The sequence below is a fragment of the Dendrobates tinctorius genome, unplaced genomic scaffold (assembly GCF_039654945.1).
Source record: "Dendrobates tinctorius isolate UK_male_01 unplaced genomic scaffold, ASM3965494v1 ptg000081l, whole genome shotgun sequence".
NCBI classification, from domain to species: domain Eukaryota; kingdom Metazoa; phylum Chordata; class Amphibia; order Anura; family Dendrobatidae; genus Dendrobates; species Dendrobates tinctorius.
This window is the reverse complement of record NW_027361749.1, coordinates 14,097,717-14,122,707: the sequence shown is the minus strand read 5'-3', so window position 1 is coordinate 14,122,707 and position 24,991 is coordinate 14,097,717. Positions and strand designations below refer to the sequence as shown.

General features: G+C 41.5%; 1 protein-coding gene across 4 annotated transcripts in view; it reads right to left on the bottom strand.

Annotated features, from left to right (window-relative positions):
* The window catches only part of LOC141096891 (chloride channel protein D-like), a 346,533-nt gene that overhangs the window by 103,467 nt on the left and 218,075 nt on the right, over nucleotides 1-24,991 (bottom strand). For all 4 annotated transcript variants that reach the window (XM_073583783.1, XM_073583784.1, XM_073583781.1 and 1 more), the window contains exons 14-15: nucleotides 18,368-18,534; nucleotides 11,817-11,993 (exon numbers count right to left, since the gene is read on the bottom strand). In XM_073583783.1, coding sequence (XP_073439884.1) covers nucleotides 11,817-11,993; nucleotides 18,368-18,534 — 344 coding nt within the window. The remainder of the gene's footprint in view (nucleotides 1-11,816; nucleotides 11,994-18,367; nucleotides 18,535-24,991) is intronic.

Genomic DNA, 24,991 nt, shown 5'->3' with positions numbered 1-24,991 from the left:
TCACTATCCTCTCGATGCGATAGCATCGGGCCTTAATCTAGTCTATAATAATAAATGCGCTAAGCAGCTTCCGGGTTGTAACAACTTCCGTCCAGTTGTAACTGGTGACGTCACAGCACACCTCTTGCCATGTTAACCCTCAACACACCACTCCTCCTCAACACACACCTCCTCAACACACACTCCTCTCACCTTTCACCATCTCCACTCACTCTTTCACTCCATATACGACCCTTTCTCTCACTCCGTTTCTCATACTCACGCCGTCATCGCCGCTGCGCCACGATCCCTGACATCTTCTTCCGCCGGCGCCATCCTGGATCCAGATGTTGTCCACGCCGGCAACATGTTCTTGCTGCGACGCCATCTTGAGTATCGTGAAATCCCGTGAAAGCCGGCGGAAGAAGATGTCGTGGATCGTGGAGCAGCGGCGATGACGGCGTGAGTATGAGAGACGGAGTGAGAGAAAGGGTCATATGTGGAGTGAAGGTGGGGGGGGATGTGAGTGGAGATGGTGAAAGGTGAGAGGAGTGTGTGATGAGGAGGTGTGTGTGTTGAGGGTTAACATGGCAAGAGGTGTGTCACTATCCTCCCGATGCGATAGCATCGGGCCTTAATCTAGTTCATATATAATGGTCCGGGGTTATTGTTCATGGCAACAGATTCCCCTTTAAAGGGGCGTTCTCATCTTTTTTCTGTAACTGAGTTACTGCGACAGAGAGAAGACAGAAGACTGTAGCGTCTGATTTCTCCTCCTGCACTGAAAAGAAGCACTTCACCATCTTTTTAAAAGATGTAAATTTCTTTTTGTAGTACAGGGGTTAATCAGCCATGTTGGGAGCTCTGAGAGCTAGGGTTCTCAGCTGAACACAGTTAGCCACTCCTGTCCCCTATATAATCTGGGTCCTGACTGACACATATAGTCAGAGCTAGTTTATGCTGCATGGCTTGGAGGATAGTAGTTGGTGGTTATATGAGATGGCATTTGGTGGGTTTATCTGTGACTGTTGCTTGGTTTAGTAAGTGTGATTATTCCTTTTCCTTCTCCTACTTTAGTTTTACCCCATCCTCCACTCCCCGGTGCATTCCTCTGTTATATGTGAGTGTATATTTGTATGCCTGTTATTTTCTGTTTCCCCTGTTCGTTTTACTTTGTCTGGTTAGTGTACTATGGTGCACAAATACTTCCCTTTTACCTGGGTGGGGGAAGTGTACAGATGGAGGGCAGGTTCAGGAGCTAAGGCAAGGTACGTGGTCCTGGCATCTTCACCTTCCCAGGGAACAGGGCGAGCTAGGGCGCCCCCTAGTGTTAGGGACAGGGAATGAGCCCCTTGTCCCAGGTCACCTGACAACAGAGTCGTGACACTTTCTTTATGAAAATTGGCCAGATCTAGGTAGTTTCAGAGCAGCACTTGCAGGCTCTAAAGCATAGGTATTGCGTTTTGGTTAAAACCCACAAGGGACCTGAACTGGAGGACATTATCACCACGAAAGTCAACAAATGTGGGCAGTGCCACCGTATATGTGCCATCATATTCTTCCCCGTACCATCAAAATCTGTCCGAGACACCTGGACACCTGGGTACCAATTATGTATGGTAACAGGAACTTGGTAGCACCTGGTTAAGATTTTGCAATTAGTTTCCTGCGCTTTCGTTGTGATTATTACCTTGTAGGTTAGGTGTAAACATCTGATCCACTACTCTACTATGAAGGTATGTTAACAAAAGAAAAAGAAAAAAAGCGATCAAAAAGCCAACTTTTATTAAAAAAAAATATAAATTTTTATTGTCACATCAAAGAGAACATGAACATAGGGGAGACACAAAGTGCATATGTGCATCGAGAAAAATACCTAATGGGTGCAGATAATGCAGGGCATCAAAATATTTTAATATTCAGAGATCCATGTAGGTAATTACAGATTACTCCAACGTACATATCAATAAATAATTATATATATATATACCGGATACATCATGCAATGTACTGGCCCACATAATAGTAAGTATATAATAATAATCATAGAGCCACCACAGCACAAATGATCTTACCCAAATAATCGTAGCGATGCCCTGGGCATCGCTACGATTATTTGGGTAAGATCATTGATGAAAAATAAAAATTTATACTTTTTATAATAAAAGTGGGCTTTTTGATCGCTTTTTTTCTCTTTCTTTTGTTAGTCTTGGATGCGATTGGCTCTATATATCGATCCTATTTTTGCACCAATATGTGCTATTATTATATATTGACTATTGATCTATCATAATGGTGCGGAGTATATTGCTTTTTGTTTGTCTTATGAAGGTATGTTGTAGCTCTGCCTCCCATGCTCCATGGAGCAAACTGAGCTGATGTAGCACTTTTTAATTTTAACTATTTAATAACATGAGATAAGACAACCCTTTAAGGCCCATTATTGCACTTCTGGTATTGCACTGATCTAGTTCTTGTCAGAAAGGATCAAAAATAAACTGTGCCCTTACATCATGTTATCCCTAACATACAATTCCCACACATTTTATAAAGAAAATAAATTAATTGGCTCAACATATGAAACATTCGGGGGACATGTAGTTATAGAATACAGAACAGTAAACAGAATCAAGAGAAGTGTTGAGGTTCCCAGGACTCAATCTACAGGATGTAACAAACTCTCACCTGCCTCACTGCTGTTCTGCAATATATATTTTCACAAATATATAAAGATGAAAGATTTATTCATCTGTTACATTGCCTCAGTGATTTGTAGCCTAGCCCAGGAGCAATATAATTTGAGGTTTTCAGAAATAAGAAGAAGGTCACAAGTGAATGAAGAAGAAACAGACAATTTCAAAGCTGGCCGGTGTTCCTGAAAGCTTTACCCTATGTTTGCTGGTCTGGTCTGTCACACTCTATAGAATTACACTTGGCCAGTCTTTCTATAACTTCAGAGCAGTAAGTCACTGCCATCAGATGAATGCGCTATTATTCTACCAGCTATAAAGTATATCACTGACAAATGAATGATGTTTGATCCTTATCACTAGATAGTTCTACTAAATTTGTACCAATATTTTGAATATTTTACATACACTATAGAAAAATTATTTATCGTGCAACAACAACGTAGAGAACTTATAATATATACAGTGCCTTGAAAAATTATTCATACGTTATGAATTTTTCCACATTTTTTCATGTTACACCCATAAACTTAAATGTTTTTTATTGGGATTTTATGTGATATACAAACACAAACTAGCAAGTATTTTTTATGCTTAAAGGAAATGATACATGGTTTTCTATTTATTTTAAAAATATAAAAATTAAAATTGTGATGTGCATTAGGCCTGTTTCACACATCTGTTTTTGACAATCAGTCAAAATCCGCCGTTTTGGAGAAAAAACGGATCCGCCATTTTTCTTGGCGGATCCGTTTTTTCCCCCATTGACTAGCATTATTGGCGGATTTTGACTGATGGTCGTCCGTTGCATCCGCATGTCAGCAGATCCGCCAAGATTTTGGCGTCAGCTGACATGACCGGACGGACCCTGCAACGTTTTTTCGGGCCGCGGATCCGCCATGTAGTGGTTTAACCCCCAATTCTATCATGGCTTTTTGCAAACTTCTGTCACTTCTTATTTCTTTCTTCTTGCCACTGTTCCATAAATGTCATATTTGTGGAGTATATGACTAATAGTTGTCAAGAGGACAGATTCTCTCACCTGAGCTGTGGATCTCTGCAGCTCCTCCAGAGTGACCATAGGCCTCTTGGCTGCTTCTTTAATTAGTGCTCTCCTTGCTTGGGATGTCAGTGTTTTGTAAGATATTCAAAGCTTGGATATTTTCAGGGCAATTAGTCACTCAATAGTTTATTTAGGAGTATTAGATTACAGAGGGCTGTATAGAAATGCATGTCACAAATTTCAGATTTATTTTTTAAATAATTAGAAAACCATGTATCATTTCCTTTACATTTCACAAATACTTGCTACTTTATGTTGGTATATCACATAAAATCTCATTAAAATACATATAAGTTTGTGGTTGTAACATAAAAAATGTGGAAAATTTCACAGGGTTTTAGTGCATTTTCAAGGCACTGTCAACTGCAAAAAAGTTAATCAAAATAATTTGTAAAATATTCCTCCTTGATACGGCTGAGGATGTGCCATTTCTGATTACTACTTTGGTCTAGCATATATAAAGAATAAGGACCCGATTCATTATTGCATTCCATCTGGTTTCTATAGCGTTTTTAGAGTATGCGCCTTTTTTCCTTGCCATATTCATCCTTCCATGTGCGCCTGTTTTAAAGTTTATTTTATATGTGTTCACTTGTCTTCTTTTTTAGTTTGCAACTGTGGATGAGGTTTAGGTTTGCCAGATGGTTTCTCCTGATTCATCATTTGAGACCTTTCATAAACTTAAAGTAACTGTACTCCAATCCTCTCCTAGAGTGACTTTATGTATGCCTAAAATTTCAGCCCCATATTGTCTTCATTTTGCAAAACATGTGACTTTCTGCACTTAAACCATTGCAAAAAAAGGTTCAAGACCAAACAAAGCCAATTTTTTTATGTTGCACAAAATTCATGAACCACATGTATTATTTTGAAGAGTTTTGAAAAAAGACATTAAACAAATAACACAAGGTAAATTGCAATGAGAGCTTTTATCTTATGTAGTGTACAGCTTGTTTTCAATGAGATCGGCTGTCAGTGCCTAGCCAAGAGTGCATAGTATTTCAGAAGAGGAGTTAACTCCTATCATCTCAGTCAGCTCTCTCCAGTCTATTTATATTGTTGCAGCAGTTACCTGCTTACCTCCCTCCCTCTCAGCTCCAGTCAGGGCTCTTTTATCAGTTCTGTAAAATCAAAATCCCCCGAAGCCAGCAATGACAGTTTTTACAGCAGTTCTCCTAATGATAACACTCACTTTGCAGAGGCGTGTGCTTGTTCAAATGCAATGTTATTTCTTTTTGTAAATATAGTGATAACAGTGTAGGCTCAAAAAAACAATGACAGACCCATAATACAGGGTGGGCCATTTATACGGATGCACCTAAATAAAATGGGAAAGGTTGGTGATATCAACTTCCTGTTTGTGGCACATTAGTATATGGTAGGGGGGAACTTTTCAAGATGGGTTGTGACCATGGCAGCCATTTTTAAGTCAGCCATTTTGGATCCAACTTTATTTTTTCCAAAGGGAAGAGGGTCATGTGACACATCAAACTTATTGAGAATTTCACAAGAAAAACAATGGTGTACTTGGTTTTAACGTAACTTTATTCTTTCATGAGTTACTTAAAAGTTTATGACCACTTATAAAATGTGTTCAAAGTGCTACCCATTGTGTTGGATTGTCAATGCAACCCTCTTCTCCCACTTTTGACACACTGAGAGCAACACCGCAGTAGAAATTCTTTTGGAATTCTCTACGTTTGATGTGTCACATGACCCTCTTCCCATTGAAAAAAATAAAGTTGGATACAAAATGGTTGACATCAAAATGGCCACCCTGGTTACCATCCATCTTGATAAGTTTCCCCCCTCCCATATACTAATGTGCCACAAACAGGAAGTTAAGAGTCAGTGATAAGCGGTCATAAAGGAGCACTTAGGAAGCAACCCATATAATGAAACTAGGAAACAGAAAAGCGCAATAGGGTCTTATCTGGTGATTGATTGCATAGATATGACAAAAGTCTACTCACCCTTTCCAGGAGAGGTATAAGCATAGAAACCCACCGTCAGCCTGCTGCATGCCCGAAGGTCCACTGCGTGACCTCCAATACGGATCCTTATGGATATAATGTTATTCTCGGGCTTACTGTGCGCTGCTTGACCAGAATAAAATCACCACAATATGAGAAATTTGACCATTTAATTCCCAACGCGTTTCAAAGTGTGAACCACTTCTTCTTCAGGGGATGACATCCCCTGAAGAAGAAGTGGTTCACACTTTGAAACGCGTCGGGATTTAAATGGTCAAATTTCTCATATTGTGGTGATTTTATTCTGGTCAAGCAGCGCACAGTAAGCCCGAGAATAACATTATATCCATTAGGAAGCAACCCAGGAGCAGACAAGGATGTCAGGTCTCCAACGCAGCTCCAGCCGAAAACCTCCAATGGAGGTTGATATCACCAGCCATTCCCATTTTATTTAGGTGTATCCTTATAAATGGCCCACCCTGTATTTGTAGCAGTAGCAGTAGCTTCTCACTAGAACTGTCACTCAAGGAGGAGCATCCCCCCAAGCAACCAGGAAGTAAGGGGAGACTGCATGGCTTTGAGTAGCTCAAGAGACAGTTTGAAAATATCCCTTTAATGAATTAGGCTCTTTTCTCGCTAGCAGTCCCAATCATTGCATGCATGCATGTACAAAATTACTCTTAATCAATCGTTCCCTAAATCTATGTCTGCTGTTTTCTTCAAATGCATAAAAAATCATAAAGTGCATGGCTGACCAAAACATAATTGGGAATTGAGTGCTGAACTGTATAAACAGGCTAATAAACGAACCAATCAGTAACAATTTGTCATCCAAGATCATTTAACGCTGCACATCACACAGTATGAATAGACCTATAGAAGCGGCTGTCCTGGGTATTGCGGCATTGTCCCATTCACATGCTAAATAAGTGTGGACAGTAATAAAAAAATAATCAATATAGATAATATAATCTATTAGTTGCCAATATTGCTAAGCTTAATTAATAATTATGTTCTCATTAGTATTTATTATGCTGCATTGCACATTCCTCTGTTCAACTGTGCGGAATGTTTTGGAAAGCAATGATAGATCTCAGACGTCTAGTCCGTAACTGAAGGACAAGACTGATTTTGTTATCAGTATGAGAACAGCGTGTTGATCTTTTGAGTAAAAAAATAATCCTTGAAATCCTGTAAATACAAAACTGACTCTTCGCAATATTATTTCGGTTTGGCATGTGCAAAGCTTCTTTCTTGCCTGAATTTTTACCTTAAGGCTATGTTCACATGTTACTGCATTTTTTTTTTCTTTTTTGCTGCTTTTTGTCATGCAAATTAAAAGCTGCTTTTTAGAGCACCAGTAAAAGTTATGAGAATTCAGAAACCTCATGTACAAGCTTATTTTTTTTCCTTGCCCGAATTTGAGAACTACAGTGGTTTCGAAATCTGCAGAATGTCAATTCTTTCAGCATTTTTTCAGCTTTTTTTTTTACACCCATAGAAAATAATGAGAAAGTGCAAAAACACTGCAAAAACACTGAGTTGCGTTTTTAAAGAGCTTTCGGAGAATAAAACTATTTATTAAACTCGTACTATCGATGAATCACACAAATACCATATTTTTTGGACTATAAGAAACACTTTTTTGGGGGGGTGATTGGGGGTGTGTCTTACAGTCTGAATGTTACTTACCTAAGGGTTGCGGTTGTGGTGGAGTAGGAACACAGGATGTAGGGTCAGTACCTCGGGAAGCCGTCAGTGGCAGAAGCGGTGCAATGCTGAGGGCCCAGTGTCAATGGTTAGCCCACAGCTTCAGGAAGATGAGCACTGGAGGCAGCACTAGCACAGATTAACATCTCGGCCAGGCCAAGATCCCAGTCTGTGCATGCACCACCTCCGGTGGCCCACGACTTAAGGAAAATGGCAGCCGGGATGCACTCCACTCTGCTTCACTGCCAACACCAGGCCTGCAGCATCGCATCAGTGAGGAACCCACTTCTCTACCCAGGGCCTACAGCATTGCCCCACTTCTGCTACCGCCGGCTTTCTGAGGAAGGGACCATGCCTCCTGTGATCCCACTCCACCACCACTGCCCCCCTAGGTAACATACTTTTAATTCGGACTATAAGATGGACCCCCCATATGTAAAAAAAAAATTTTCCTACCCAAAATTTGAGTTGTGTCTTATGGTCCAATGCGTCTTAAAGCCCTAAAATATGGGTAATCCACACCAACAAAAAGCAGCAAAAAACTCTGCAAAAATGCTGAAACACCGGCGTTTTGAAAGCTGTGTTTTTACTGCCAAGAGAGCAGGATTTGAAAAAAAAACACTGCAAAATCACAACATGTGAACATAGCCTAATTCTGCACTCTTTGTTGAGCAATCCAGACCTTTATTCATAGGGTCTCCATGTACATTTTTCTGTTATCTCTCATTTTTATTTATCCTCTTTCAATTGTCTTTAATTCTTACTTATAATCTAAATACATTTCCTTTCTAATCAAATCAACTGTGAAGACTGGATCTTTGCCTGGAACCCAAATGTCCGTATGAGCAACGAGAAAAGATGGGATATATGCTAATAATTTAAATCAATTTTCCAAGATTAGGATAGGTTCACACGAACATATAAAAACATTGTTTAGAGTTTCATCCAGAAAAGTGGGACGATTTTTTTTCTTACTTGTCAACCATATGCAATCCGCGTTTTATAGCAGCAGCTATTAGTCTTTAAGAGGACCATTTACAGTTTACTTTGTTAAAGAATTGTAATGTATCCGTAAAAATCAAATGCTAGACTGTGTCTCTGTATGGCACCCATTTTTTTTTTTTTACGCATCCATATACTTGAATGGCTGAGTCTCATCCAATTTATGGAACAAACTAGTGTGATTTGTTTCATTTACAGATTTGGACAGTGGAAAAAATCATTCATGTGCTGTGCCCTATTGAATAACGTTGGTCCGAGTGCTGTCCGATGTTTTTTTACCGGATAGCACTTGGATCGAAAATACAGTCGTGTAGACAAGCTCTAATTGTGATTATGCTACCTCCATTTAATTTGGCGGCTAAGATCTATAAATTATGTTGTCACTTTTAGATTGATAAAGTAAGTGTTGACCTTAAACAGAACCACCATATGCACAATAATCCATGAGTATATTGAAATAGTGGACAATAAATTAATCAATGTTTTCTTTCTTTTAATATACTAAGAAACTAATATCACGGCAACATCAGCCAAATGTCTTTTAGTCTACCACCCAGAATCATATTTGATAATCTAAATCACATAACTTTCCCATCGTGGGATGACAGATGGATTCACACATGGGGTTTGTTACTGCACTGTGTACGGGGAAAATCCATCATATGTGTTGTGGCAGCAGAATTATCTGCAAGGAAATATAGCCAGAAAACGACAGTGACAGCAGCTGCAAACAGACAAAATACTACACAAGTGAAGAGCTTCTTTACACTAATATTTAACTACGGCCCATGTTTAACATTTCCTAGTAAATCCACATGATGAGCCATGCGCACAGCAGAGGGGGGCATGTTATTCTTACTTTAAATTCCACCAGTCATGATCTGGTTAAATAGTGGACAAGATATTTCCCTTAGTTCATGTGTTCAACATATTACTTTTGACGTCAACTACCCTCTAAAAATTGGGGCTATTCTTGGCCTTGAGGTCACAGCTTTGTTTTTATTTATTTTTTTCAGCAATGTTCCTCTAACAATAACTGGTAAAACAACCATTGGGCTTTGCTTTTTTCACAGCACAAGATGTATTTTTTTTAAAGAGTTTGTCCACTACCATTCTCATTTTATTTAGGTGTATCCATATAAATGGCCCACCCTGTAGTACTGTCACACCTTAAGCTTTTGCGGAGTTGGGAAAGTACAGGGATGACTGTAAAGCTTCCAAATTAGGGTGACAGATGCTTGTCAACTTTTTGGCTAAGATGAACTGTAGTAATGTTTGAAAAGGTGGCTTTGGACGGGACTGCCCTAGGAGATCAATACACCATGCACTCTGGGTGCAGGGCATTGGACAATACGCCGGGTACCTTATAAAGTCATCCGATAAAAATCCTGGCCCTCCAGGATCAAGGTCATCAGCTCGGGTAAGTTTGAGAGCCCGAGGTGCTGAGTGCCCCAGGAATGGTCTCAATGGGGTGCACTAACTCACTGGGCATAGGGAACCCACTTGAGTTTTTTTCACATTTGCTCTGCACTTTATCTTTTCATACTTTTTGAGCACACACCCTATTTTGGGCTTTTTGACAAGGGAGGGGAATTTTTTTAAAGGTTGTTTTTCACTTGTTTGTCACCGTTTGCATGCGTGACTGTCACAAGGACATTTCAGGGTGCGATTCCCTTGCGGGTTTCCTCCTGATAGGCCTAGGGGGAGTGTATGGCCATCAGGTTCCACTCTCCCATGAAAAACCCTAGCTCTACTCTGTCAGGAGGGGAGCAAACCATAGTGACCAAATTGTATAGGACTACAATTATTGGTAGTACGAACAAAGTCACAGGACCAGCATAAACAAAATAATATCTAGAAATAATGAGATACAATGGAAATCAAAATAGGGGACCAGACGGTGAAGAGGGTAGAGTGAGAAGGTCATAGGAGGAAGAGAGTGGAAAGGCAGCGAGAAAACTAGCTTAGGGTAGCTGTTATGTGGGTTGCACCTTTGGTTGTGATGGATTTTGGACTTTTTTAGTCAGAGGTGACAATATTTTAAGGCATTGTGGGGGAGTATGAGATTGCCAGCTAGAGTGTTCCTCAAGGCAGTGTATTAAATGAATTTGATTTATCCAATCAAAATAAGTAGGGGATGTTACTTGTGTCTAATGTAGGGAGATTAAGTGTTTTGCGGCACCTAATAAGAGTTCTAGTAAGTGGGGGTTTTTTAGGTTTAAAATGTTTTGACAGCAAGATAGTAGGACCTCTGTAGGGGGTTAAAATTGGTTTTAGGAGCCCTAGTTCTTGTAGTCATTTCTGTCTCAGTCTAGAATGGTTTTATTTTTGGACAAAACCATAAAATATGAGGAAGTGTGCCTTTGTGTGCGCCACATCTCCAGGATAGGTTGGATTCTGATAAACCTTAGTGATGTAAAAATACTGGAGTCTTGTACCAGTGAGACAGTATTTTATAGGTATTTTCTTACAAAAGTATGCATCTGGAGAAACTGTGTGCGTTAGATAGAATGGACTTCAGTATCAGATAGGTTGATTTTTATTTCATTTTCCCATGAGATTGGAAAGTTGTTTTATAATAATTCAATGGCAAGATTAGGTAGTTCTATATTTTTGAGATCCCTCTAGCAACAGGGAAAGGAATTTTTCAAAGAAGGTCAAGCCAGGACCATTGTCTTGTAGTCTAGTAGTCAGGAACTTTGTTTCAAAAAGGGATAGGATACAAGAAACATGATTTTGTAGTAAGAAATTACCAGGGCGACAAGAAGTTTCCTCATGCCATGAGTCTATCATAAGGATTTTGTTAGATAAGAGTTGGGATATATTATTGTTAGACACAAGGGGCCATAAGTTATATATGTCTGAGTAATTGGGTTCTAGAAAATATAGGATAGTGGAAATAAGGGATAAAGCTGTGGGTAAATGGCTGCTAGCTTTGTTTGGTGGCAGCCTGGGCAGATGCTGGGAAAAAGATTGGGTGACCTTTGGCTTCGGCTAGGGCAGGCTACTAATCCCTAACCCTTGGTGTGGACTTGTGGCTCGGAGGGACAGGAATCAGTTATTGGGGGCCTTTTCTCTTGTTGGAGAGGGTTACGAGTGACATCATCCTAGAGCACTTTTTTGTGGCACTTTTAGTCACTTTTTTAGCACACTCAGCAACAGAACATAATTCTTGGTCTCTTAAAAAAAGTAAGCAAAATTATGCACAATTTTGACAAAAAAATGCTTACTCTCTCACCTATATGCATATTAAATATTATAAGATAAAACTATAGGAAAAATTGTACGCTGTTTTCTCACACTATATTATGCAAGAGATCCAATATTTGCTTTCTTATTTTAATACATATTCAAGAATAACACTTTTATTATACTTTGAAAAAATCACTTTCAGCATACCTTGCAATTGTTCCTAAAAATACCTCATCCTGTCCTGCAGCTGGGCAGTAGACAACTGGGAAGCCATTGTGACTGGTGGTATTAAGCAACTCGGCCAACACAGAGACACTTTCTCGTAAGTGGACAATGGTACAAGCCTGCATGGCATCTCTAGCTGTGAAGAGTTCCAGGTCTACTCTAAAATAATAAACCAAAAAGATCATTGTTATAACAATTAATGGCTAACAATGTATAGCTTTTCTTTTTTTATAGTTAAAGAATCTCTCCCATCAAAGTTTTTATCCTCTTAATATATTGCATCTATAATAATAAATGCCCTAAGCAGCTTCCGGTTGTAACAACTTCCGTCCAGTTGTAACCGGTGACGTCACCGTACACCTCTTTCCATGTTAACCCTCAACACACACTCCTCAACACACACTCCTCTCACCTTTCACCATCTCCACTCACGTCCACTCACTCTTTCACTCCACATACGACCCTTTCTCTCACTCCGTCTCTCATACTCACGCCGTCATCGCCGCTGATCCACGATCCCCGACATCTTCCGCCGGCGCCATCCTGGATCCAGACGTCCTCCATGCCGGCGACATGTTCTTGCGGCGACGCCATTTTGGATCGGCGAAATCCCGTGATAGTCAAGATGGCATCGCCGCAAGAACATGTCGCCGGCATGGAGGACGTCGGGATCCAAAATGGCGTCGGCGAAATCTCGCGAGATTTCGCCGACGCCATTTTGGATCCTGTGAAGAGGAGGATGAATGAACTCATGGAGATCAACATCCGACACTGCGGAGACACCATCACGTGTTTCTCAACGCAGTGATTCTAGAGCACTGCCCCCATCCCTTATGGGAAATATGCAAAACATGCAAAACAGAAGCCGCGGAGACACCATCACGTGTTTCTCAACGCAAGCAATGACCAGCCAGGTCTTTGTCCGGGAAGGAACAACCACGGGAAGGGCAGTCTCCAATGAAGGAAACCACCTATGCCAAAACATGGTATCCATCCACATACAGCTGTTTCGGGGTATTGCCCCTCATCAGTGTGGAGTAGGAAACTGGCTGGTAGGAGCAATGCCTAGTAAAAAGACTATGAAGAGGAGGATGAATGAACTCATGGAGATCAACATCCGACACTGCGGAGACACTATCACGTGTTTCTCAACGCAGTGATTCTAGAGCACTGCCCCCATCCCTTATGGGAAATATGCAAAACATGCAAAACAGAAGCCGCGGAGACACCATCACGTGTTTCTCAACGCAAGCAATGACCAGCCAGGTCTTTGTCCGGGAAGGAACAACCACGGGAAGGGCAGTCTCCAATGAAGGAAACCACCTATGCCAAAACATGGTATCCATCCACATACAGCTGTTTCGGGGTATTGCCCCTCATCAGTGTGGAGTAGGAAACTGGCTGGTAGGAGCAATGCCTAGTAAAAAGACTATGAAGAGGAGGATGAATGAACTCATGGAGATCAACATCCGACACTGCGGAGACACCATCACGTGTTTCTCAACGCAGTGATTCTAGAGCACTGCCCCCATCCCTTATGGGAAATATGCAAAACATGCAAAACAGAAGCCGCGGAGACACCATCACGTGTTTCTCAACGCAAGCAATAACCAGCCAGGTCTTTGTCCGGGAAGGAACAACCACGGGAAGGGCAGTCTCCAATGAAGGAAACCACCTATGCCAAAACATGGTATCCATCCACATACAGCTGTTTCGGGGTATTGCCCCTCATTGTCCTTCCCGGACAAAGACCTGGCTGGTCATTGCTGCATTTATGATTCCTCTCTTCAACTGCTCATCCAGCTATTCCCGCCTCCCCCTGCCAAGGACTTTTGCAGAGACTCATGACTTTTGAAGACATTGACCTCCTGTTTCTACATAGTTCTTAGAAGCATTCAGCTAGTCAGTTTTTAATTGCGTGATGTCATAAACCCAGTGGAAAAGAGAACAATTAGGTGGGTTGAAAGGCAAAATGAGCAATGTGGGTACATAGTGCTATAAAATATGATTATTGCAATATATTAAGAGGATAAAAACTGTGATGGGATTGCTTTTTTAAGAGCACAAAATTAAATAGTAACATCAAAATTACCAAGCAATGTAAATTTAACATGTTTGGCTCTGAGCTTTAACCCTGTGCTATTTTAAACTTATTACATTGGGTTAGTGCTCTAGATAGTGTGAGGTAGCGCTGTTATTCGGGTAGGGGATTCTCGCTCAGCAGCCACAAAATCAGATCCGGCACAGATTTTCCATAAAGCAAGCATAGTCCATGCGATTTATTCAACATCACAAACCCACAGCAGCAACAAAACTTCATATAAACAGCAGAGCGTTCATGGCAGAGTTTCACTCTGTAAACCCTGTGTTCACACAGGTTGTACAATGTCCAGCATACAGGCTCTCTTAGCCTCACTTATCTCACCCACGTCCGGGTTTCCTCATGGCTGCTTCAGATTACTGCAGACGTTCATTCCCTCCCCTGGGAACTATCAGACACGTGCAGCCATTCATCACAGCCACTTCACAGGCTGTTAGCCAGGAAGCTGCATCTCAGCGGGACCTCCCACACTGGACCAATCGGGTCCCAGCATTCACCACATGTGACCTACCCTGGCCACTTTATATCGTCCATAGCCATGCCCACCGGGTCACATGACTATGACCTCATCACAGGTCCTTCACACACACATATACACTTTACAGTAGCGTTATTAAACACACCCCCTGGGTGGGTTTGTAGGTAACTAGTCCCTGACACATTGAACCAGCAACTCAGCAGTATCACAGCTGAATAACACACACACAAATCTCCATCTCAAGGCCACCCACCTTGAGATACATAACAGTCATTTAGTATCTTGCCATTCATCCACTCTCCTGGGACATCCATACAGCGCCCCCTAGTGGAAACAGTGGTCACTACACCACAATAGATAGATAGATAGATAGACACATATAAAACTGGGAATCCTGAGTAGAGGACAGAAGCAGATTATAACTGCTTCGGTCTTCTATTTCACTCGCTACACAGTGCTAAATGAGTATTATTTAGTGTACAGAAAAAAGTGGCAATGCCAATGCTTCTGTAAGACTCAGTAATCACATGATTGCAGGGTGTCTGCTAGCACAGCAAAGCAGAATTGTTGGGTCCATGTCATTCCAAGGAGCTGTTTCCCCTGTAGGCCTCTTTTGGATATTCTAGTTACAGTTTAAAAATGTGAATAATACATGGAAAATAAATTTCCTCAGAGATCTTTGATGTTCTCTTTTGGGGACAAATCCTATAAAAATATATACTAATATAAAACATCTAAAAAAATGTAAAAACAAAAAAGTAAAAAGTCCCCACCACAAAAAAATGTAAAATTATTTTATATATAAAATACATTTTACTATATAAATGCAACAAAAAACTACAAACACAGTATTAGCTATCCACGTGACCATAACCTAGAGAAATAATTGAACAGATTATTTAGTTAAAAAGTGAACAGTTAAAAATATCAATAAAAATTTCCCCCATAAGATAAAAGCTCACACAGCCATTTCAGAGAAAAATAAATAAATACAGTCATGGCTGCTAAAAAGAAGAGAGAAAAAAGTGAAAAAATTGACCAGTCATTAAAAAGCATGCAATTTTTTATTCCTTAAATCTGTCTAAGGCCTCTTTCACATGTCAGTGTGTCTGGTACGTGTGGTGACAGTTTTCATACGTACCAGAGACATTTACACATGTAGGCCTATTCAAGTGAATGGGTCTGTGCACATGTCAGTGTGCATCCACCGTGTGCCCATGTGACCCATGTCCGTTTTTTACCAGCAGCAAGGGCCACAAAATGTCCCTCACACATGCACATGGGTGACACACTGCGATGTCATCTGTGTGACATGTCCCGGCGCCTGAGAAGCAGCGGCACAGTAAGTACTGTTCCCCGGCGTGAGTGCTGAAGAAGGCTCTCATTCTCCCCTGCTCTGCCGGCGATCAGAGCGAACAGGGCAGAATGATGAGAGCGATATTCAAGTGAAAGCAATGACAGCAGGTGGGACTATTACTCCCATCAGTCTACACCTACTGCCGCTAATAACAGTGACAGCTGGAGGAGCTGATGGGAGTATCCCTCACCTGCCGCCTGTGCTATAAATAAATAAATAAATAAATAAAAAATCTGGCTTTGGTTCAACTGTATTTTCTATAACCAGCCAGACAAAACTAAACAGCTGGGGGCTGCAGCCCTTAGCTGTCAGCATTAGCAGGTCTGATTATCAAGAATAGAAATATGAACCCCACTTGCCACAGCTACATGGCAAGTGGGAAGAATAGAGCAAAAAGCCAGAATTGGGTGGCTGCGGGCTGCTATTTTTAGGCTGGGGAGATCAATATCAGTGGCCCCTTATCAGTAGCCCCTTACCAGCCTGAGAATACCAACTTCCAGCTGTCAAGCTTTAGCAAGGCTGGTTGTCAAAAATGGGGGACCCCACGCCATTTTTTTAAATTATTTATTTAAATAATTTTAAAAAAAACAGCATGGAGACTCCTCTATTCTTGATAACCAGCCTTGCTGAAGCGACAGCTGAAGGCTGCAGCCCCCAGCTGTGAGTTTTGCTGGCTGGTTATAGAAAATACAGGGGAACCAATGATCATTTTTTTATTTATATATTTATTTATAGTGCAGGCGGCAGATAAGGAGTACTCCCATCAGCTGCTTCTGCTGTCACTGTTATCACTTGAATATAACTCTCATCATTCTCCCCTGCTCGCGCTGATCGCCGGCAGAGCAGGGGAGAATGATGATAGCCGTCTTTAGTACCCATCGCCGGGGAACAGCGTTTACTGTACTGCTTCTTCCCTGGCACCCGTCCGTGTGGTACTGATGCGGCACGTGAGCGGTACACAGTTGCCACACATGTGCCACAAGTATTACACACACGGACACTGACATCTCCGATACCAGTTTTTCCGGGACCGGAAATATCAGGACATGTGAAACCGGCCTTAATGTGTTTGTAATGTAATGTATATGTGTCAGTATACTCATCGATCACCATCTTCTGGCACTGCTCTGGTCCCCTTCTCACCACATGACTGAAATTCCAACATCCTGAATCACACTGGGGTTTATTTGTGAGCCACAAGTCGATTTTAGAATGTAAGTCTATGGAGCGTCAGAATGAGATTCCCTAGCCATTTTTCCTGTAGGTATCATTTGTAGCACTAGAATGGGAAACAGTGTTATTACTGCATGGTATCCACAATGAGGGGCATCAGTAATGTAAGGGGGCCACAGTTGAGGACATTATTACTCTGTGGGTCTTCCATAGTGGATATGAACAATGAATACATTTTATGACTCACTGCTCCTCAGCAGAATTTTGAGCCTTGTGGTGTATAAATATTGAGACGATTATAGTTTTGCCTCTTGGAAAATGTAGTCTAGCGGTGGCATAAAAGGCGGGCTGGCATGAAGTTTAAAATGTAAACAATAATAGGCCAGAAGCATGTGTAGTGTCGGTGGTGGGGTGCCGAGCTGGGGGGGGTGATAGGGGGTGATCCCACTTCTTACCGCGCAGAGATGATACAGAGACACGATGAGGCAGATTCTGGGTGCAACAGGTCCAAGTTTATTTCACACCGTCCGACTGACGGTCCTCGCGGTACACCGCGATATCTCTCTCTGCCCTCCGTGTTCAGGGCCGCTTCAACACCGTATGTTACACAAGGGACGTACTTACACGTCACGTCCCGTCTCACACTGTGACAATCCTGACAGCTCGGTTACTGTGGCCGCCTTAGGCCCGTACACCAACAGCACTTTACTAATCAGTCTCGTCGTTACACATACGGTGTCTTCCACCCAGAGCCTTGTCTCTGCTGCGGTCCTTCCCTGTCAGGACCACCCCCCTGACGTTTCCTCTCCTCAGTCCCCTTGGTCGGATTCTCCTCAGGGCACACAGACTGGCGAAGTCCTCCTGTCACCTGGGCTCCCCCTGGGGACTGGAACCTTCTGGAACCCTCCCTCAGTATTTATAACTTCCCCGGTTCCTTGAAACTGTCACTAACTGTCACCACGCCCCCCATGACCAACGGTTTCTAAAGCCCTAAGCTGCTGTAAAGTCCTTTGCTCACACTCCACCCTGCCATCTAATGGTCATCCCAAGGTACTGCACGTCCACTACACTTTTCTAGTTGTTTCCCCACTGTAATCACTGTCTCCTACCTACACTGTGCAAACCTTTCTTTCTTCACTCTGACTAGTCCGTCCGTCCGTCAGGTCACCTTCCCTACACATGGCTGAAGGGGGAGCTTCTGTCAATCGAGTTGGGAGGAGCATTTTGAAGTACCATCCTTGGCTATTTATCTTTTCTCAGACCTGCATGGTATGGGAAGGTCCATTGCGATGTGCATATAAACTGTTTATAGTACTTTTCTCATTTTCTTCCTTGATTGACAAGATCACCAGATTTAATAGAACTAACACAACTTTGATCGATCTCCACAAATACTGTGAATAAACATCACAGCAAACACTTACTTCTTTTTTCCATGGACAACATAGGGCTCGGCCTCCAAATGTGGGATGCACTTAAGGTGTAATAAAGAGCTGAAAAGAGAATGGTTGAAGTAATCTCCTACTGTTTTTCCAGTCAACACAGTCACCATTATCAACAGGATAGATTGCACATCATTTGTTATTTCTACCTATATGAAAGAAAACATAAAGTAGCATAATATTAATAAAACAATCATATGCATTAATTTTTACTTGTAATTTATCCCTTCTCATATATTATATGTTACTTGCAAGAGTCTGCAGCCATATTTTTACATCACTCTAGAATCCACTAATGTAATAAGTATGGGAGACACCTGTCAATGTCTAAATTTCCAAAATCAGGAAGTTAGTGGGGCTGGACTATGGTCTTCTCGTTTTTTGTTCTCAAACTACAATTATACATGATTAAATCCTCCTTTTACTTTTCATATTTAGGTCAATTTGCGCGAGTGCCCCCCTATTGTCAAGCCCCAACTGCTTCCTGTTGGTTAGTGAGACATTTGGACAGAATGTCAAAAGGAAAATACAAATCCACAAGCAGGAATAGTTACACCCAAAACCAACAAATTAGGGTGTCCTGTGTGTGTACATGAAGAATGACAAAATTTCTGGTCAATATGTAGCTTATATCCTGCATTCTCACCAGTTTTCACCTCTCCATGCTATATCTGTAACTTGTAATCTGCTGTTTGCTGGGGGAGGAGATGAGCTGCAGTAATTTATCCCATAGACAGCACAGTAAAAAGAGGGGAATGCCTGCTCTTCATTCACTTTTTAGGTCATAGAGACAAACTGCAGATACATAGAGGACATTAAGAAGCAGAGCTGAGCTGTCTTGATCTGAATCCAGCTCTAATGTGAGGTAAAGAAAAATTGTTACAGAGCTCTGTACAATGTTTTTCTGTCTCGCTCTCCTTGTTCCCTTCCCTGCTCCTCACTCCTCCTTCCTCCTACCCTCGCCATAAAGAATAATGGGCTGTGTCACATGACAACATGCAGTTCATCTCCTCTGAGGAAGACGGGCTTGAGCTGTTTTTTTTACAGTGGGTGACAGGTTCAGGAAGCAAGAGGAGGGGAAGAAGTGTCTGGTGAGTGAGGCAACAAGCTGAATTTTCTCATAAGATACATTACAAAGTATCTTATATTTGCCTATAATATTAATGTATGCAAAATGTGTTAAAAGTACAATTCCTTTTTAAAGGGAATCTGTCACCTCATTTTTCGTATATAAGCTGTGGCACCGCTATCGGGGCTTATCAACAACATTCTGTAATGCTGTAGATAAGCCCCCGATGTAACCTGAAGGAGAAGAAAAACGAGTTATTTTATACTCACCCAGGGGCGGTCCGGTCCAGCGCCTCCCATCTTCTAGCGGTGACGTCCTCTTCTTTGCTTCCCATCGCAGGCTCTCTTCTTTGCTACCCTGGTGCAGGTACACTGCTCTGCCCTGTTGAGGGCAGAGCAGAGTACTGCAGTGCACAGGCGCCGGACCTCTCTGACCTTTCCCAGATCCTGCGCACTGCAGTACTCTGCTCTGTCCTCAACAGGGCAGAGCAGTGTGCCTGCGCAAGAGCTGCGACAGGAAGCAAAGAAGAGGACGTCACCGCTAGAAGATGGGAGGCGCTGGACAGGACCACGACACATATCGGATTCGGACCACCCCATGGGTGAGTATAATATAACTCATTTTTCTTATCTTTCAGGTTACATCGGGGGCTTATCTACAGCATTACAGAATGAGCCCCTGATGGCGGTGGCCGCAGCTTATAGTCGAAAAAATAGGTGACAGATTCCTTTTAAATGTAGTACTGTAATGTCAAGGAGCAAGAAGGCCCTGGCAGGGTGGTACCCAGACATTTATTATTACAATGTCTGTAGAAAACAACAGATTTTACAAACAGGAGAAAAAAAGCACCCAATATATAGTAGGTATGATACACATAACACTTTAAATAGACACTTAATAAGATAGACCTTATGTTTTTTTTATTGTCACTGGTTTCCCCTTTGAATAAATGTTATCTCCAGATTAGCACAACGACATGGTTGTCATTCAAATCCATAATTTTAGAAATTCTCCTTTTAGCTTTTATCAAATTTAGAAAAATGTCCATCCATCTACAAGTTTTGGCTTTTTGAGCAGGAAGTTCTTTAATCCTTCAATCATGGAATTCTTTGGGATTAAAAAATACACATTCAACTACGGTATATTGAACTGTTCTCCGGTATGTTTGGAGTCTGATTAAAGGTGTTAAGAAAACTATTGAAGGATACAGTAGAATATCTACCTAAAAAGATGCCTGAAACTTATTTTTTGTTCAAAATTTTGTTAAAATGAGCTGATATAATGTAATGTTACAAGAAGTCAAAAATAATGATAATCTGTCATTTCTAAGTTTATAGGAAAAACATTTGACAGATAAGAGAACAAGAACAAAAAGACAGAGACCCATGCCCGCTTCCAGTAATCCATTTTGGCTTTGGCATCTCTGCTACTAGAAGCAGATTACACCAAACAACAGGCAGGAACAGCAAGTTAGAAGTGAGGCACCTTTTGGCCAACATTTTGGAGGAAAATTCTAAGGGTAAGACAACATAATTTCCAGACTGTCTACTTATCATATTACCTATCAAATCAGACCAAGTTGTCTGAAAGCACATTGACCACTTAAACCCCCAATGATCTACATCAGGGATGGACAATTAATTTTCCTGAGGGGCCACATGAGAGACTGACTGTTGTAGGGGGCTGAACCAATAGGCTGAAATTAATTCTTCTCAATATTAATATTGACATAATAAGTATAATTATTTTACAGTAATACTAATTGTATCATTTAATATTGAGCACAATTAAGTATGCTGACTTCCCATATATACTGTACCCATACAGCCACTCTATATGCCATATGAGCTGATGCACAGCCACTATATACCATAAGAGTATGGGCCTGCACAAAGCCCCCTAAATACAGTATGAGCCCCCCATAGCCCCCTAAATAGTATGTGCCCACACATGACCCCAATGTAGTGTGAGCTCGCACATAGCCCTGTAAATACAGTATGAGCCCCTACATAGCCTCTGCACATGCTTATTGGTGGAAGAAGGAATCAGCGGCTCAATCCTCCACCAATGTATTCACCGTGGCGTATGCACCACTATCTGTGGATAGCAGTGACAACTGCTGCAAATGGATGGCAGAGAGGGTAAGTCGCGGCTCGTCCGGACTGGAACAGCCAGATGATTGGATGTGGCCCACGGGCCGCAGTTTGCCCTGCTCTGATCTACATTCATTGTTCCACAATCCTCTTTATCTTTCAATGACAGAAATCACTGACTGCACATTAAAGCTCCTGTATAGTTGCTATGCCTCGCACCCTGAGAGGTACATCTGTGGCTGACAGATTGTTTTTTTAAGCTTAGGAAGGTCTGAAAAGTCTATCATAATAAATATACAAATACATAACTCTGGAAGTTTATTATTAGGATTGATCAAAAGTGATTTAAAGGGGGAACATATAATAGGAAGGATGACCTGGCTGGGGGAGCATATACCTGGCTGAATGAGCATATACCAGCCTGGGGGACCATATGCAAGTATGAGGGAACATATACAAGGATGAGGGAACATATACAAGAATGGGAGAACATATACAAGAATGGGGGAACATATACCAAGATGGAGGAGAGTATATAATAAGACAGGGGACCAAGATGGGAGAGCATATAATAGGATGGGGGGACCATGCTGGGGAGCATATAATAGGATGGGGGCCAGGCTAAGGGAGCATATAACAGAATGGGGAGCATATAATAGGATGAGCGACCAGGCTGGGGTGCATATACCAAGTTGGAGGAGCATATACTAGGCTGTGGGACCATATACAAGGATAGGGGATCATATGCAATAATGGGGGAGAATAAACCAGGACTAGCTAATGAAACCATTCTATTAACATGTGGCAAGTATTTTTGTTGGTACATTTTTATGCTTTGTTCAAGAGAACCTGTACCCAGAAATAACGTTGTTAATCTGCAGAATAACAGCGTTATCATGCTGCCCGGCGACTGCAAGCAGCCGTATTCATTGGGGTAAAAATGAACTTCTCCCCACCAGCATTCGGCTTCAGCATTAGGGGCATCGGCAGCGCGGGTTCAGTCATTGCTCTGAGAATACAAAATGACAACTGTATCCACGACCCAGGCCCTGACTGACAGCTGGTTTCAATGTAGAGCCAGTGTCAGTCAGGGCCGGGGTCACGGTTACAGCCGCCGCTCTGTATTCTCAGAGCAATGGCTGAACCAGTTCTGCCCCTGCCTCCATTATTGAAGCTGAATGCTGGCAGGAAGAATAAAGTTCCTTTTCTCCCTGCTGCATTCGGCTGCGTGCAGGCACCGGGTAACATAATAACGCTGTTAATCTGCAGATTAACCGCATATCTGCAGGTAAATAGTGTTATTTCTGGTGACAGGTTCCCTTTACTTTTGACTTTTGTAGTACAATGCTTCAATAAAATGCCAGAGTCAGCGCTTGCGCATAACGCGATCTCCGGCGCCATTTTATTGAAGACACGGTATATGCGCTGAAAATGTACCAATAAAAGTGCTCACCACCCAGGCGTAGAACAGGTTCAATAGCTAGTTAGAAATGAGTGTTACTTGCTCCACCATGGCATGCCATATTGAACTATAAACCCCAAGGATTTATTTTAGATGCCTCAACATAGTTTATAAATAAGCCTATTTTTACAAACTTTTATTTTCTTCCATGTCACTGTCTTGTGTTTATGTGTGCATGAGATACATCCCAGTAAGAAATTCAGGAAAACCCTAAAGCTTCGATTTCTATTTATGTTCCTTTACGGTTCGGCTCATTTACTTCAATAATACTTTTGTAAACTACAATGGTGAAGAATGTACTTTTTTGGCATTTTCTCTTGGGAAAACAAAATGGGGATTTGATCCAAACATTTAGCGCTAACTTTATGAAACAGAAACATCTGCCCTCTTTCACAGTAAGTGCTTTTTTGGCTTTGCTTCGTTGAGGAAAAAAACTGATGGGAATCAGCTTTGCACTGACTAGAAGCACACGTAAAGAGTTGCAGTTAACATTTAACCTAAGCGTGGCTTTGGATGAAGTGTGAAAGCATTCATCTCACTGTGGTCAATAGAATTAGCTGCCGCCACTCACCGTGCATGGCTTCTCTTGGTCTATGAATTTTTAGACAGGTGAGTGGAGCTGCTGGATCTTTTCTATGATGTTTATAGCATTTTTCTGATCCTTAATTCAGAAATTTCAGCTGCTTGTGGCTTGAAATATATAAAATCAGCACATGCACAGCCATCCTGTCCTGTCAGCATACATAAAGTATATGATGACAATATTCTTGTGACCTGTTTCAAACAGGGATATGAAACTAAAAGCAAAAATAGTGTTCACTTGTATTTTTTATTTGATTTCCATATGTTACGATACAAAAAAGGATATCCAAGCTCACCCTCTAAAAAAAAATGATCTGAAGGTGCACATGCTCAGCCTTTGGTCCATTCATGTTTATTGGGCTACCAGAGAAAGTCGAGTACAATGCTCTGCTGTCTCCAGCATTTCCATAGACAATTGTTTGAGCAAAGACCGAGCATGTGCACCAACGCTCCATACTAATCAGGGCACAATAGAGCCACGTTCTCAGGGTTCTGGAGCCCCACTTTTGATCACTGAAGGCAAGGATGCCAACTTGATACTTTTTTCTTTTATAAATTATCTGGAAACAAATAAAGGACAGCAAATATTTTTTATGGATACATTATAAAACCATAAAAAATTATTAAAATTTTAAGTCATATGTCTACAGTCATGTCTACAGTTCAGAATTCTGAGATGAAGACATTAGCTGTATTAACTGTGAACTACAAATTCTAACAAATAGGGCGTAGACAGACATCCACCTTAGTCTTGCGAGGATCGCATAGCAATCCTCGGACTGACCGTTGACTTACTTGACATGAGTATGTAGACAGCGTGTAATTCTATGGAGCTGTGATGATCAGGTCAGGAAAGCAGATGGCCAGTCCGAGAATTGCAATGCGATCCTCACACGAGTCTGTCTGCAGCCTTACAGTCATAATAATTAACTTTCTCCAGAATATATAAGGGACATATCACATTTTTATTATGGACAGAATAAATAAAATTATGTACTTTTACAAACTCTTCAGAAATTTCTGGATAATTGGCAACTGTGACTGGGCCCCAGCAGTTGGACCTACGGTGATCAGCACGGTATCTTCTAGCCTCTAAAAAGGGATAGTTTTTGATTTTGGAAAAAACCCTTAAGAATAAAATTGAAATTCAATGTAGCAACTACTTGATGGTAGAACTACAGCTACTGGTCTCATACAGTCGGAGCCAATGGACTTCACAGTGGGGGCTACTAGATGTCAATGTTAGGCTACATGGCTGTTCTCCTCCAGACTTCCACTTATATGTTTGTAAGGTTTGTGCTCTACCTCCTTCTTTTAACAAAATGCTAAATGCCAAATCATACAGAATATTTGCATATAAACCAGTACTACTAGCTGGTATGGTATACAGTACACAGTCA